Source organism: Phacochoerus africanus, chromosome 15 (genome assembly GCF_016906955.1).
Source record: "Phacochoerus africanus isolate WHEZ1 chromosome 15, ROS_Pafr_v1, whole genome shotgun sequence".
Lineage (NCBI taxonomy): Eukaryota > Metazoa > Chordata > Mammalia > Artiodactyla > Suidae > Phacochoerus > Phacochoerus africanus.
In genome coordinates, this window is record NC_062558.1 from 89,575,225 (window position 1) to 89,592,109 (window position 16,885).

General features: G+C 41.9%; 1 protein-coding gene across 1 annotated transcript in view; it reads right to left on the minus strand.

Moving 5' to 3' along the window:
- PTPN20 (protein tyrosine phosphatase non-receptor type 20) overlaps positions 1–16,581 on the minus strand; it is a 77,915-nt gene extending 61,334 nt beyond the window's left edge. The window contains exons 1-2 of the mRNA XM_047762670.1: positions 16,443–16,581; positions 13,964–14,124 (exon numbers count right to left, since the gene is read on the minus strand). Of these exons, the coding sequence (XP_047618626.1) occupies positions 13,964–14,124; positions 16,443–16,581 (300 nt within the window). The remainder of the gene's footprint in view (positions 1–13,963; positions 14,125–16,442) is intronic.
- Positions 16,582–16,885: the final 304 nt, after the last annotated feature.

The window sequence follows — 16,885 nt, forward strand, 5'->3', positions numbered from 1 at the left end:
GTGGGTTCACGATCCGGCGTTGCCGTGAGCTGTGGTGTAGGTTGCAGACGCGGCTCGGATCCCGCGTTGCTGTGGCTCTGGCGTAGGCCAATGGCTACAGCTCCGATTAGACCCCTAGCCGGGGAACCTCCATATGCCACGGGAGCGGCCCAAAGAAATAGCAAAAAGCCAAAAAAAAAAAAAAAAAGAAAGAAAGAAATTGAATCCATGATTTAAAATTCTCACATAAACACCAGGCCCAAACAGCTTCACTGGCAAATCCAAAACATTTAAGAAAAAATATCAATTATATACTAACTTTCAAAAAATTAAAGAGAAGGAAATACTTCTCACCTCATTTTAGGAGGTAAATACTACTGTATCATTCTGCTAGGGCTGTCATAACCAAATATCACAACTGGTGCCTTAAACAATAGAAATTTATTATTTCTTACAGTTTCTTCACAGTTCTTTCCTCAGTTCTGGAGATTGAAAGTCCAAAATCGAGGTGCCAGCAGGTTTGGTTTCTCCCAAGGCGTTTTTCCTTGGTTTGTAGATGGCCTCCTTCTTATTGTGTCAGCTTTGGTATGATCTAGGTCAAATTCCCTACCCTCTCTATGCCTTAGTGTCCTCATCTACAGAATAGAAATACTAATAGTACCTATGTCACAAGGCTGTCACAAGGATTAAACAAGATCTAAGTGCTCAGCACAGCACTTGACACGGGATAAGCATTTATTAAGTTGGTTACTACTGTTTGAGTTTCCAAAATTCAACTCTTCATTTACATTTTTCAAGAAAAATTCATCTCATCAAGGCCAAGTGACTCCCGAGATGATGTAACAAGAAGAGCACTTCACTTCTGTGGCTCCAACACAGCAATATCTTCCTCTCCTGCATTTTTTCACTTCTGCTAACACTTCCCTATTTCCAACCTTAAATACAGTGTCCGGGCTAGAACATGCAGTGTATGTCTATGGAATAATAAATTTTGTTTACAATTGTCATTGTGTGATTCCTCTTATTATATGTTTCCCTAGCAATACTTTTCTCAGGTTTGAACAAAATGCAAGATGTTGGGCAATGGGGAAAGCTTTTCTGTTAACAGTAGTGAGGGTGTACCCTTCCATCATGGACTCTAGATTAGTAGGCTAGGATGAACAAGGTATTTTCTCAAAATCATGATAATCACTTGGCCAGAAGAAGAGTCCAAAACAGAATCAAAGAAGGAAAGTAACAGGTCAAAATTGGAGAAGGGGTGCTAACATTAGTTCAAGGAATGAAATACGAAGTGGAAATCCAGAAGAGCAGAAATCATACAAAGCGTATAAGGTCATAAATTAATGGGGTCCATAAAAAATGAAAAAGAAAGTCATTTTTATGTGTGCTCATGTGTGGCTCGGGGACAGATATGAGAGTTTAAAAGCACTGAGCTGCATAAACACCCCCTTATCCCTTCCTACTCATGCATTTTTAGATACTCTAATCTTGGGATAAGGCAAGGAGTATCCTTTTTAATCCAGTCTGAGATCACACCCCTAAAAAAGTTTATTTGAGCCTCACATTCTTATGAACTCCTCTAATGTCCGGGCTTTCTCCTTGGATCAAGTGCTGGAGCAAGCCTGTACCACAGAGGCTCTGTTCTACAGAGGCTGTTTGGGGAGCACACCCTCAAAGTCTTAGCAGCATGGCAGTGCTCCATGGACCAGGTATAGTTATAAGCAGACAGTAAGGAACAGTGAAAGAAAGGGAGAAGGTGAACAGATAAAGCAGTAGTAGTAGAAAGGTGGTAATCTTTATAACTTCAGTGACTCAGCAAGAACACAGAATGCAATCTTCAATGTTCCTGAAGGGTCAGGTGATAGAGATTATATGGGAGTTGAGTGAGTCTAGATTGCCTACGGGATGCTTTTTAATGGTGAGCAATGCTGTATCAACTGAGGCCTACTAGCAGCCCCTTATGTGATATCCTATGTATTCCTCTGTTCCTTGACCAATGGCCAGTCATGATGACTCTAAATACAGTACAGAACTAGGAGCTAAGGACATAATTACTATGAAAGATGTGTATATTATTTAACTACCTGCTGTATGTTAATTCTCCATTTGTGAGCTATGCAGCCTGTCATTTTACCCATATAAGGCATAGTGCCAGTAGTACTTCCCAGTGACTCCTTTAAATACCCCACCTGGCTTATTGATAGATGCACATAAGCTTAGAAGTTCAAGGTATCATTTCATAACAACTAAATTATGAACTTTTAACTCTGAGAGCACTAAGTATTATGAGATTAAACTATAACTGGTATAACATTATGTGACTAACCTCTTCTAAAAATAATATGGCAACAGGTAGTAGAGTAATACAAAATTCAGAATCATTAGCTCAAGGATCCCAATCTGGAAAACTTCTCCTAAAAAAAGAGTTCAACCAAAGAATAAAATCTAAATATTAACATGTCAATAATAGTACCTATAATTGAAGAAAAAAAAAAACTGGACACGATATACACGCTATGGATAAGTAATGTCACAATGAGAAAGAAAGCTGCCTCCAGGCCTTTCAGAGTGTAAAAAGGACCAGAAGTACTTCTGGAGTCAGACCTGCAAGGCTAGAAAAGCAGCCTGGCAGGGAATGCCCTATGTAGAGCTCTGACTTAAACTTATAAGGACAGGGAGCAAACTGATTCTAAGGAGGCAGGGTAGAAGAGGAACCAAGAGCTGAGAGTAACATGGAAAGGATGAGAAAAGGTATAAAAGAAATACTGAAAACTGATAGCAAGCTACTAATGTGTCAGGCACAACAATGACAACATGGATCGTCTGGGAAACAGTCAGCATCTAATTAAAACACTGCATTAGTATCATGCACCAAAATCCTTCTTGTGTTTTTGTTCTTTTACGCACTTTCCAAAGTACATAAGTATTTCTTCAATAAATATATATTACATCTACAATCAGAAAAGAAGTAATTTGATGCAAGTAAAATAAAACATAAGAGTCTAATCCTTGCTTCTCTAAGCATGACAGCTTGTTAGAGACGCAGAATCTCACCTCCTCTCCAACCCCCATACCCAGTGAATCAGAATGAAGAGGTTAACAAATACACAGCTGGCTCAAAGCATATTTACAGTCTGAAAAGCACTGTTCTGGCTCCTCCTGCTCCCCACACCATCACAGTGCACAGTGCATAAGAACTTACCAGACTCTGCTAGATCCTTCCTGGGTGAAGACATGTTGTCCCCATGCCCGGAAGAGATGGGTAAAAGGTTTCTGCAGTACTGAGCCTTGTGTTCTGAGAGTCAGGCAGGAGGTCTAATTAGTATTCTCTGTCAGTACACAGTTGCTGTTCACCTGATCAAACACACAAAGAGAAGGAATTTCTATTAGACAACTTGATTTTTCACAGTTTTGACATATTATTACTCATATGTTTAGTCACTGTCACTCAGCAAGGTATTTCATTTAATGCCACACTTATTCTGAATTAGGTGCTAAGGATTTGATATTGAAGGATAAGAATTAACTTTAGAGCCTGTCTTCAAGGAGGTCATGTTCAATCTATAAAAAGTCCTCACTCAGGATAAACATTTTTTTCTCTCCTAATCTTTGCCATAATAGGCCTCTATGATGATGTTACATTGTTCCCACTGGTTAAAATCTAGAGGTTTTTATTTATCTGGTGACATTCCCATTAGTTACCTCAAAAGAAATGAGATTACTATAATCTGAATCTAAAAGCTGATGTTTTTAAACATATTTTAAAACTTTAGAACATGGAGGTAAAGCAAAAACGTAGGTGGTATGTCCTTTTGATGTTAAACGGCCCTTCCAAGGATGTAAAGAAGTTGTACCTTGTACAACTCACTGTTTTTGTTGATTAAAAGTCCTAGACTTAGTGAAATTACACTTTAACCTATAGATTTTCATTCAGTAAGGATACAAATAATTTCTGTCTGAAAGACAATACAAAAGCTTATAATTTATTGCTGTAAAACATTAACCAGTCTTTTAAAATCTAACCTAGCATTCTTACTCTAACATTCATTAAAAGTGTGTATAAAAAAGGGTTCCCGTTGTGGCGCAGCGGCAATGAATCCGACTAGGAGCCATGAGGCTGCAAGTTCGATCCCTGGCCTCGCTCAGTGGGTTAAGGATCCGGCATTGCCATGAGCTGTGGTGTAGGTCACAGATGTGGCTTTGATCTGGCATTGCTGTGACTGTGGCATAGGCCAGCGGCTACAGCTCCGATTAGACCCCTAGCCTGGAAACCTCCATATGCCATGGGTGAGGCCCTAAAAAGACAGGAAAAAAAGAGTTGTGTATAAAAACCTCGATCTTCAAAATGTTCTCTGAACTACCTTTGCCACTTTCCCGGTTGCTTCATTAATAAATAAATTGAATAAAATCCTTAACATGGTTTCATTTCAAAATTTAATGAGTCATTTTTAATTTTTTGAAAATTAAAAGCTGACAAAGAGGGGGTGAAAATCTGTTGTTGGTTTTTTTTTTTAAAGGACAGGAGTGGCCTTTTGACTAGTACTAAGGTAATGGACTTAAGTGATGGGCCTCCCCAAAAATAACGCTGAAAAGTTAAAGACCTCATTGTTAAATGAAAACCACCAAGAATTATGCCCAAGCTTCCGCCATCCAAATACATGACTGAATATATTTTATGTGATATCATCTTAAAGACAGTTAAAATGAATTTCCTTCAGAAATATCAGATAATCAAGATGCTCCTTGATAACTGAACATATTCTTAATACCAATGTTTAAATGTGCTACCCACTGCATTCCACCAAACAGACATGTGAATGGCACCCAAACAACTCATCCTATTTATATAAACGCACACGCACATACCTGCACATCAGTAACATGTCTCTGGCACACAGATAAGTAGACTAAAATCCATATTAATCCATACCAAGTCACCAATTTCAAATCTTCCATGAAAGTCAGCAGTGCTTCAAGAGCAAGCAGCTTTGATCAGAAATGCATGCCCATTTCTGGTGTCCGTTAGTGCAGTGAGTTTGAGGTATAGAAACACAAGAACCAAACTGGATAAATTTCTGTTCTTTTACATTTGATCTAGCATATGATAGAAGAAATAGACAAAAGAATATCAATATTAATATGACTGACACTTAATTTTTGAGTTACAGCTACTGCAGTAAATCTGTAATAGTATAAGACTATACACTTCATCATCAACAAATGTGTACTGATGCCTCAGTAGTCTATATAAATTATATACTAAAAGCAGAATCCTCATTTTCTTATGAAGCAAAAGAAAACCTTTCAGGAAATACAGTTGAAAGCTTCTACTGTATTATGCATTTACCCATGGTTTGGCTAAGTAAACTCATATCAGTGCTTCCACTATATTTCTGTTTTCAATAATGATTTCTTAGACATATTTCCCCAGGTTGGACTATAGGCATTTGGGTCAGGAACTATAAATTTTCCATTTTTGTATCTTCAGTGACTAAAACATTTTAGACACTGAAGAAGTGCTTGATAGATTAATTAGCTAATTCTGTGAAAAATGTGTATGCCTCACCAGGCAATCTGCATAACCAATTCAAAGAACTCAGAAATCAGACCTCTAAATTAAAGATTTCCCTCCAACTCCTGGAGAAGGTGCTATAGCATAGAAAATCAAGGAATTAAGCCTGAGAAGAGGGAAACCTAAAAGAATTACGACTTCGTTTTTAGCACTGAGGATATAGGGGGGAAAAAGCCCCAACATGGCACGAAGTGGTCTTACATTACCATAAGAAGAAAAAACACAAGTATTTAGTTTGCCCAGGCCAAAAAAAAAGCAGGATATTTTTCTTCAGGAGCTAGAGTGACACAGAAGAGCCAATGAATGCTATACATATTGTTGAATTCTCAGTTGAGGTGCCATCTTCAATTTAACTTAAACTCTCTCAAAACTAAGGCAGATGTTAGTAAAAGCTATTTCTTCACATTGACTTTATGTTAGATGCAAGATGCACCTTGCCCTGACAATCCTAACCTAACGAGCTGAAACTACTTCTAATTCATCTGGAAAATTCTTTCACACCCCACTCTTGGAAACCCATACTCGCCTAGAGAGGAGAAAATGAAAGAAACTCCAAGTGCTCAATATTAAGTAATCTTGCTGCCCCTCCTGAAGTCACCTCAGGGATAAGAGTTTCCTCCTGTGACATCTATACTTCCTGTGACCAAAATGCCCAAACTTCCTGGACTATTATTAATTAGGTAACATGCCTTATACCTTTTCATAATTGTTTTTAGTTGGGTTGAGTTTTTTTAAGGAATAATGTTGCTTTTTCTGATTATAAAGATAAGCAATATTCATATAAAAAATAAAGTTACCATTAGGAAATTTCATCTTTGGTCAGAGGTTTATAACTCATTCTCTGTAGAATGTGTGTGTGAGGCTTTGGGGTTGTGAAGCAGGGAGGAATGAAGTGCTGAAGGGCCACCTCAAGAGCCACTGGCAGCTCCAGCCTATGCAATAAGAATAAGAAAGGTATTCAGACTGGGAAGGAAGAAATGAAATTATCTTGATTCATGAGACTAAGATATCTATATATAATTATACTTCAATAAGGCTGATGTTTAAAAAGCTTCAAGAGATAATCTACTTAAATTAGAATAAAACAGTTAATTATGTAAAAACAAAATTGAGTTATCAATGAAAGTTTAAACATTTTAAAAAAGTCCTTACCCTTCAATCATAGAAATGAGAAAGAACTATCACCCCTCATGGGTCCTTACAATCCTATTTGTATAAAAGCACTGCATTCTGTGTTCTTCTCAAGCCACTGAAGTAATAAAGGTTGTTCACATTTCTACTACCACTACTTTATCTGTTCATGTTCTCCCTGTCTTTCACTGTTCCTTACCATCTGCTTATGATCGTTCCCAGTCCACGGGGCCTTGCCATGCTGCACTATGTTCTCATGGGTAGGAGGGGGAAAATACTCTTGTGTTTCAGACAAGGGGAGGGGAAAAGTTACCATTCTGAAATGCACCTAGAGCACTCTCCATAATAAAGGCCTGCCCTCCAAGGAAAGGCACTTGACTAGAGCCTTATCTGACCTGGAGAAAGGGCAACTGATCAATTCTAGCCCCCTCTAACCATCCTGTCTCATGAAAGGGTTAAAAAAAGAGAGAGAGAATAAGAAACACTTCTAAATGTCATATCCCAAGACTCAGGACTGAGTCTACCATAAAACATGAGATTTAGTCATAAGATTATATAATTCCTCTTGTCCTCAAAACCCTACCATGTCATTGGGCTTCAGTATTTTAACAGTGGACTATAAGCAAAAAAGTTGCAAGTTACAAATTCTACTTAAGAAGGCATTCTTAGGGAAACCCAAAGACATTAGAAGATGGGGGGAATGCAAGGAAACTAAAATAAACTATACCATCTGGCAACTACAGCTTTAGAAAACATAAACAGAGCCCAGCTTCTTGTCAAATTAACATAAAACCTCACTCTGAAAGCCTAAGTTTCTTACTTCCTATTATGCAATATGCCATGTCTGGCTTTCAACATAAATTACAAAGCAAATCATATCAACATATGCAACACTTGACAAAATCCAAATTCCATTCATGATAAAAAAAAAAAACTCAGAAAACTAGCGCTGGCGGGGGGGGGGGGCGGGTAACTTCAACCTGATAAAGAACATCTACCAAAAAATTTATAGGTAGCGAAATGGTGAGAAACAGATATTTTGCTCTAAGATGGGAAACAAGGCAAGGATGTTCTCTTTCAACACTCCTACTCGGGTTCATATGAGAAGTCCTAGCTAATGCAGGAAGACATAAGAAATAAAAGATATACAGATTGGGAAGGAAGAAATAAAACTGTCTTTCTTCTCAGATGGTACAACTGTCTCTGAAGAAAATCCCAAAGAATCAACAATAACAACAAAGAACTCCCGATTTAATAAACAATTACAGAAGGCTGCAAGGCACAAAGTTAATATACAAATGTCAATTTCTTTGCTGTATACCAGTAATGAACACCTGCAATTCTAAATAAAAAACAGCTGGAATTGTAAATAAATAACATTACATTAGATCCCCCAAAATAAAATACACATGTATAAATCTAACAAAATATGTACAGGAGCTATATGAGGAACTCTACAAAGGTGATGAAAAAAAAGCAAAGATCTAAATAAAAGGAGAAATATCCCATGGTCACAGGTAGAAAGAATCAATGTTAAGATCTCAATTATCTCCAATGTCATTTATAGTCAATATGATCTCAATCAAAATTTCAGCAAATTATTCTGTGGTTATCAACAACTCATTCTAAAGTATATACGGAAAGGCAAAGGATTCAGCATCATTCAACGTAACAATGGAGAAGGATAAAGTTGGAACACCAACACTACAGATTTCAAGATTTACTACAGAGCTACAGTAATCAAGACAGCATGGTGCTGGCAAAAGACAGACAAATAGATAAATGAAACAGAGGTATCTACCTCGATATAAGTACCATGAGGCTGGTGACTTGGTCTTTCTTGTCACCATTTTAGTCATCTCAGCACCATGAAAAATGACACAAACTAGGCACTCAATACACTTTATTAAGAGGAGGATGGGACAAAAAGGACACTAAGACAAGTGAAGTATGGAGGCAAGAAACCCAGCCATAGCACTCTAGAGAGGGACAAAGTACTAGTGCAAAGGAAAATGAATTTAAAGCACCAGAAGGCTGCATGGTGTAATGCAGAGAATACCAATTTCAGCTGCACATTAGAATTAACTGGAGAGCATTTGCAAAACCCCAATTCTAGGCTATATCAAATAAATACAGTCAGAATCCCTGAGAATGGCATCCAAGGGCTGATCATTAGTTTCTCAGGTGATCCACTTGTGCAGTCAAGGTTGAGAACCACTGAGGAAATGGAACCTAGACTTTGGAGCTGTATGTATCTGGGTGTAAATCTTGGGCAAGTTACTTAACCTCCCTTTGCCCCCAAATTCTCATCTACAACATGGGAATAATACACACCTCCCAGAGTTGTTGTAAGATTGAGATTACACATAAAGTTCTCAGTAAATGTTAATTGTCCTCCCCAGGGAAAACCTGATGAAATCTCCATTGCTCAGTGATAAATGTTAACTCAATCATCAATTCATACCTTTCCTTGTTACCTGAGTTTGTTTTTTGTGGGGTTTTTTGCTTTTTAGGGCCACACCCGCAGCATATGGAGGTTCCCAGGCTAGGGGTCTAGACCTGCCGGCCACAGCCACAGCCACACAGGTTCCAAGCTGCATCTGTGACCTACACCACAGCTCATGGCAACACCAGATCCTTAACCCACTGAGCAAGACCAGGGATCAAACCTGCAACCTCATGGTTCCTAGTCGGATTCATTTCCACTGTGAGACAGTGGGAACACCCCTGTTACTTGAGTATTAAACTGAACATTTGCACCGGGGAAGTTTAGAAATACTAACGTGTTCACTCTCCTGATAAGATGATGTCTGAAGCTATGTATTTTAAATCTAGGAGTAACTAAACTATGGAGGGGAATCTAGCTTATTATACCAGTGATTCTCAAAACTGTCTGCAGGTTAATGACCTAAGAAGCTTTTAAAAATACCAATACCAAATGTCTAGAACTTGTCCAAGCCAACTGAATCAAAATCCCTAGGGTGAGTCCAGAGCATCAGTATTTTTTTAAAAAGCTAACTAGGGAGTTTCCGTCATGGTGCAACAGAAACGAATCCGACTAGGAGCCATGAAGTGGCGGGTTCGATCCCTGGCCCTGTTCAGTGGGGTGAAGATCCAGCATTGCTGTGGGCTGGGCTGTGGGTCGCAGATGTGACTAGGATCTGGCATTGCTGTGGCTGTGGCACAGGCCAGCAGCTACAGCTCCGATTGACCCCTAGCCTGGGAACCTCCATACACTGCAGGTGTGGCCCTAAAAAGACAGGAAAAAAAGACCAAAAAAAAAAAAAACCTAACTGAACAGTGATTTTAAAACACAAGACTGAAAAGCACTGATTTGCACTAATGATATCCCATGCTAGGTCCACATCTGAGTCATTCAGAGAGCTCTTAAAAAATAGATTGATTCCAGAATGCCATCATGACTTACTGATTCAGAATCTGTGTATATAGAGCCTATCATTTTGCTTCATAAAATTCCCTCCATTATCCTGATGTAACCACTACTTTATACCATGCATTTACCCTCCCTGTTATCTACCAAAAAATATCATTTAGAACTTTCACTGGCCTTCCTTTCCAAGCCTGCCCAGTCGCTTTTAATCAGTAGCTGGAGCAAAACATCACAGTAAGTCTCAATTTTACAGATCTTTTCAGAACATGTTCATGTCCAGCCTTTGACCCACATCATTTGCCATACACTGTGCCCAGCACTGGCCATTCTAACTAAATCCCTCTAATAGGCTGCCAATCTGGAAAAGGCAAAATGGAAACACATTACTCTTCAAGCCTTATTTCCCTTTAGGTAGTGTTGCAATGCCAGGACAAACTAAATCAAAGTCACTGGTCAGATGAATCTGAATGAAATCCAAGTTGTTTTCTGCTACTAGAAGCAAATTAGTACGTTTGTTTCCCTCATAGAGGTAATAAAATCAGAGGAAACAAAGATGAATCAGGATCATTTCCGAACTCCATCTAGACCCGCTGGTAGGACCCCTGGAGAGTAATTTTAGGTGAATCAATCAATCAGTACACATACCACCACAGCTGCAATACCAGACAGAGGATAAGAGCATCATTTAAAACCAGTCATTAGTTGAGGTTTATTAAGTATATTAACTCATGTGATGCTCACAAGAACCCTATCATAGAGATACTATTATTATTCCCATTTCATGGATAAGGAAACAGAGGCACATAGGCCCAAAGTCACATAGCTAGTAGGTAGCAGTTTCTGAACCCAGGCAGCATGCTTCGGTCCATTATTTCATCTACTCCACACAGTGTAGATCTGTCATGGCCAAGGTCTTTTCAAAAAAAGCTGAAGTCTGCAGAAGTAACTGGAGATCAGATTATATGCAACTCAGGCAAGCTACTTAAACCCTCTGAGCTTATTTTTGCATCAGAAAATTATTAGAGATAATAATAGTACCTGCCTCATTGAGCTGAGGTGACAATTAAACAAGATTATGCATGTGACATGCTTATAACAGTGCCTGGCACTTTTAAGAGCTGTCAATGTCAACCATTATTACTATTTGTATCATAATACAGCCCAAGCAGTGAGGGAGAAATGACAACCTAAGAAACTGAAAATTTCCCCTGGTGATCTTAGATCTATAGAGTCTGTAGATTCCCACTACATCAGACCCAAGAAGACATGCAGTAATAAAAGATACTCGCAGAGACTAGAACTGCCACCGTGACAAACCCCCAGCCCATCCAGTCCAAGACTATGAGTTAGTCTGAAAATGGAAAGCTCTATTTGCTATAGTTTGGCTCTTTTGAGCAAACATATTCAATTAACGAGTTGTATAAATGTAACCACACCAGAAGCCAGACCTCCAAATAGCTGCAAACTGCAGTAGACTTTGGTTTGATTGGAAAACATGTCATGGGAGAAGATCCTCTTAGGTGGGAAATGTCAGCCTTCCCTAGTCACATTTGTATAAATAAAAAACAAAATGAGACTTCAAACAAAAACAGGTAGCATTCATCATGTGCCTGCCACTGTATAAAATTTTTCCATGGAGTTCCCGTCGTGGCTCAGTGGTTAATGAACCTGACTAATATCCATGAGAACTTGGGTTCTATCCCTGGCCTTGCTCAGTGGGTTGGGGATCCGGCATTGCGGTGAGCTGTGGTATAGGTTGCAGACACGACTCGGATCCAGTGCTGCTATGGCTGTGGCGTAGGCCAGCAGCTGTTTCAATTCGACCCCTAGCCTGGGAACCTCCATATGCTGCAGGTGAGGCCCTAAAAAGACAAAAGACAAAAAAATAAATAAATAAAAAATAAAATGTTTTCCGTGTATTACCTCGCCTAATCCTCACAACACCCTTCCAAGGTTGAACTTTCCCACAGCCACACAACCAAGTCCATGACTACACATATCAAACAGACACTCAGCACTGCCTAGCAATCCAATTCCATTTCCCTCATTAGCTCATGTTCCCACTCTCCAGAAGGACTATGTCACACATGTCTCCTCCAGGTCCTAGCACATCTTCTCCTCTCCCTGCTGCCCTTACTCTCAGCCAATCATCTGACTGCCTTCACAGACAGATGGTGCCTCTACCGCCTGGCTGCATCTGCACTTGTCTTCAGCTTCCCTTAGAGTTACAGTGGAAATGAGGTGGCTGCTCATTTCAAAGCCAACTACTCAGCTGCTCTGGGCTCTCCTCCCCTCTCAGGTATTCAAGTACTTCCCTTGTAATTTCCCCCTCTTTCATCTGCATCATTTCTCCCTTCCTGTGAGTTCAATCCCACTGGCATATAAACATGTTCTAGTTTCCTCCATCTTAAAAAACAAAATTCCACTTGACCTTAAGGCCTCTCTGCTCTTCTAACATTGTTCTTGTTAAAATGATTAAAATCTTAATTGCCAAACCATATTGCATAGTTGCATTCACCACGGTTGATAACCACCTCATTCTATTTTGGCTTCCCTTCCTCTTCTCTAGGTACACTCTCAACCTAGGTGGTTTCACCTGGTCCCTTAGTTTAAACAGCACCAAATGGTGATGATTCCAAAGACTAGTTCTATCCCTAACATCCCCTATGACTTCACACTCAAATTTCCAATGGCCTACTTGACATCTCAACTTAAAAATCTAGAAGTTCCCACTGTGGTACAGTGGGTTAAGAACAGACTGCAGGCTCCAGTCTGAGGTTTGATCCCTGACTGGATGCAGTAGCTTAAAGGATCTGCAGCTGCGGCTTGGATTAGATCCTGGCCCCAGAACTTCCACATGCTGCAGGTGCAGTCATAAAAATAAAATGATCTACTAGGTGATTCATATTATGTATATTTCACCACAATAAAAAATTAATCTACCAGATGATTGACACATGGAGAGACGGATGAAGAGATGAATAGATAAGTTAAAAAACAAGCATGGCTAAATGTTAACAGTAGGGTCTACTCAATGGATGACAGAGTTCACTGTAAAATTCTAACTACACTGTTTATATGTTGCATGTTGGAAAAAAAAAACCTACTAGGTATCTCAGGCCTACCATATCCAAAACATAGTTCTGGATTTCTCCCATTCCAAAAATGAAACCTACCCCTCACCTACAGTTTTCTGCATCTCATTAAATAGCAAGGCAAAAACTCAGAACACAGCCTTGACTGGCTCTCTCCCACCTGGAATATAATTCCACGAAGGCAGGGGCCTTGCCTATCTTGTTCGTCATTATTTTCAATTTCCAGAACAGTCCTGGCACATAGGAGGTGTTCACAAACAGCTACGGAAATAATGAGAAATTAATGCTCCAATTCTCTCTGGGCTCCCTCAACTCTCACTGGTCTGTGAGTGAAATGACTGTGCTTGGCCTCAAACCTTTCCCCAGCCTAGGCAGCTGAGACTGTGTCTCAGTACGCAACTATGGCTGCTTACCAATCATAGTAAGTCTATATTCCTCAGAGTTCAAGGCTTTTCTTGAACTCTGAGGAATATGGACCAGGGTCTCCTGTCCCATACCCCTCGAAACATGTCACAGCACAGCCAGGCCTCCCACTGCCCAAGCAGCCTGCTCTCCGCCTCTTCCCCCCCACCCCCCCGCCGTCCCCGACCCCCAGGCTCCCGTGGATTCTGGCCTCACTCTCCCCAGGGCCCGACCAAATGCAGCCCAGGAGGCCTCCCGGTGGTGGCTGGGGCCACAGTCCGCCACTTCAGCCCCTGAGCATCAATGGCATCTTCTTCTCAAGACCACTAGGTAGGCCCTAGCCTGCCCTCACAACCCAGCCCAGCGGCCCCTTCCACCCTCCCCCTGTCCCACCTGGTCGGCGCCACATCTCCTCACCTGGACCTGCCTGGAGGAGCCGGGTTCCAACTGCCCTGCCTGTCCCCAACCCACCTTGCCAGTTGGGTTGGCGCGGGAGCCAAATGGCTCTGGGATATCGGGCCATCCAATCCCGAAGGCCCCTGTGAGCCTGCGCACTGGAACCAAGCCCGGCAGCCGGCGTCCTCAGCAGCCAAGGGGCAGTCGGCAATGCCTCCCCCTGCTGGCCATCCCAAGCACAACGGAGCTCACTGAAAACCCAGTGGTGGATTCTATGGCACCTCCCTTGTCCTCTGCTCTGTCTGTGCCCTGTCCCAAGCCATGCTCATAATGCTGCATCTCTCTGAATCATGCCCACATTGAACCACTGAAAATTGTGTTCTCTAAGGGTCAGAGCCCCTAAGCTCCCTACTTAGTTGGAGAGGAGCCTGCCAGGTAGGGGCCTGATTTGCAGTGTCAGAATGGGACAGATAGTGTTTGGGCACTTTGAACAGAAGAGACTACTGCAGAAGGAGGGCCAGAACGTGAAGTCGGTTGGCTGAGACAGTTTCAGCGAGGGTGGTCAGTGTAGGGGAATTCAGCATGTAGACATTGCCTCAATACAGGAAGCCAGAATCATTTTATCTTAACAAGCACACCTCTCTCCATTTGGTCATGACCAGAGCCATTCTGGAGGATCCAGTTCCCTTAAAACCATGAAAGACCGGCCTCACTTAGTCCACAGCTTTCAGTGTTGGTCCAGGAGAACCAAATGTTTGAGTTCAGCTGGGGCTGAGCAAAAACAGTCACTCTCTGTCCAGGTGTGAAGGGGTCAATTTCCTGCTCAGTGAGTCACTGACAATAGTTAACTTCTCTCCACTAGGGGCCTCACCTTCCCTCAGTAGCCAAGGCTTCCTCCAGGCCCAGAGAAGTTTCCGTCTTCAAGATGAGCACCCCCCCCCCGAAAAAAAGAAATGGGAGTTCCCATCATGGCTGAGTGGTTAATGAATCCGGCTAGAATCCGTGAGGTCTCGGGTTTGATCCCTAGCCTCACTCAGTTAGTTGAGGATCCAGCGTTGCAGTGAACTGTGGCGTAGGTTGCAGACACGGCTTGGATCGGGAGTTGCTGTGGCTGTGGCATAAGCGGGTGGCTACAGCTCCGATTGGACCCCTAGCCTGGAAACCTCCATATGCCGAGGGAGCAGCCCTAAAAAGATTAAAAAAAAAAAAAAAAAAAAAAGGTGGTCCCTGTATCTGAAGTTTCTGTTGTTTCTCTTAGGATCTAATATCAGAACTCTGCACACTCCGGAGTTCCCGTCATGGGGCAAAGGAAACAAATCTGACTAGGAACCATGAGGTTGTGGGTTTGATCCCTGGCCTCGCTCAGTGGGTTAAGGATCCAGCGTTGCAGTGAACTGTGACAGTAGGTTGCAGACGTGGCTCGGATCTGTTGTTGCTGTGGCCTAGGCCAGCAGCAACAGCTCTGATTCGACCCCTAGTCTGGGAACCTCCATATGCTGTGGATGTGGCCCAAAAAAAGACAAAAAAAAAAAACAACTCTGCATACTCACTATTTCACAGATCTGAGCAGCACAAATGTTCTGCTGTTGTGTTCCTACATAGATGGTTTTCATGGAGACACACAGAGAAGAATTTTCACCCACAGCATCAGGAAATCACTGAATGAGACCCTGAAGTCTCATCCTGTCCCTCAACTTCCTGTTAAACCATGTCATTTTCCAATGGCCACCAATCCAAAAGGCTGCTACTGTTTTCATCAGTGAAAAATTTGAAGAAATTGAAAGGTTAGTCCTTTTACCAAAATTTCTACCATTCTTGGGAGTTCCCATTGTGGCTCAGTGGAAATAAATCCGACTAGTATCCATGAGGATGCGGGTTTGATTCCTGGCCTTGCTCAGTGGGTTAAGGATCCAGTGTGAGCTGTGGTGTAGGTCGCAGACACCGCTTGGATCCTGAGTTGCTGTGGCTGTGGTGCAGGTCGGCAGCTGCAGCTCTGATTGGACCCCTAGCCTGAGAACCTCCATATGCCATGGATGCAGCCCCACTTCTCAAAAAAAATTTCAGCTATTCTTTGGAGGCCTTTGCAAACCCCTATGCCTTGCCAGTTACCAGTAGTGCAGCGTTACAGGCCTAGGCTTAAGTCCCCTGCTACTGAAAGGATTTCCAACCTGGTTGAAGAGTCACTTGCTTGTCCCTTACCTACTGCTCCCCAGACACCCCTTCTCATGTCCTGTTTGGTCCTAGACTCACTACAGATCCCTGGGGAAGCTCAATTGGGGTAGCAACAGTAAACAGCACAGAAGTGATATAGATTCTGGAATCCCACAGTCTGCATTCCTGACCCAGTCTGAGCACCCAGACTCCCTCAGGATGGGCCCTGAGAGCCAGGCAAATCTCTGCTCTCCACTGAGCTGTGACCCATCTTCCCCTTGCAAGTGCAAGAATTTAATGCACCTGCAAATGGCCCTCCATTTACCCAAATGGCTCCCAATCTCAAGCTGTGTGACTCCAGACACAATCAGAAAGGACCTTGAGGGCCTCCCAGACCCCAGTGCACAGCTCACACCCAGGATCTCAGGACCCAAAGTCACTTCTTCACAGCCTCCAATGCTCATGCTCAAGTTCAGGGTTTTTTTAAAACCTGGCTTGGGTCAAATAACTAAGAACAGGAAATGCTGACACGCCACCTGCCTCCCCAAAAAAGAATCATTTCAGCAACACTACCCTTCCACAGGATCCATCATAGTACAGGCCTCTGCTTTGCAGCCCAGTTTATTTTTGGATGGTGTTCTTCACACCCAGCACCACCAAGTGTGAGTCGATGGGGACTGTGAGCTTGGAAGAAGCTGTGGGGCCTTTTCTGTGTGTTTCTTTCTCTCCGCTCAGCTTTGAGACACTTCACATAAAAGACTCTATAAA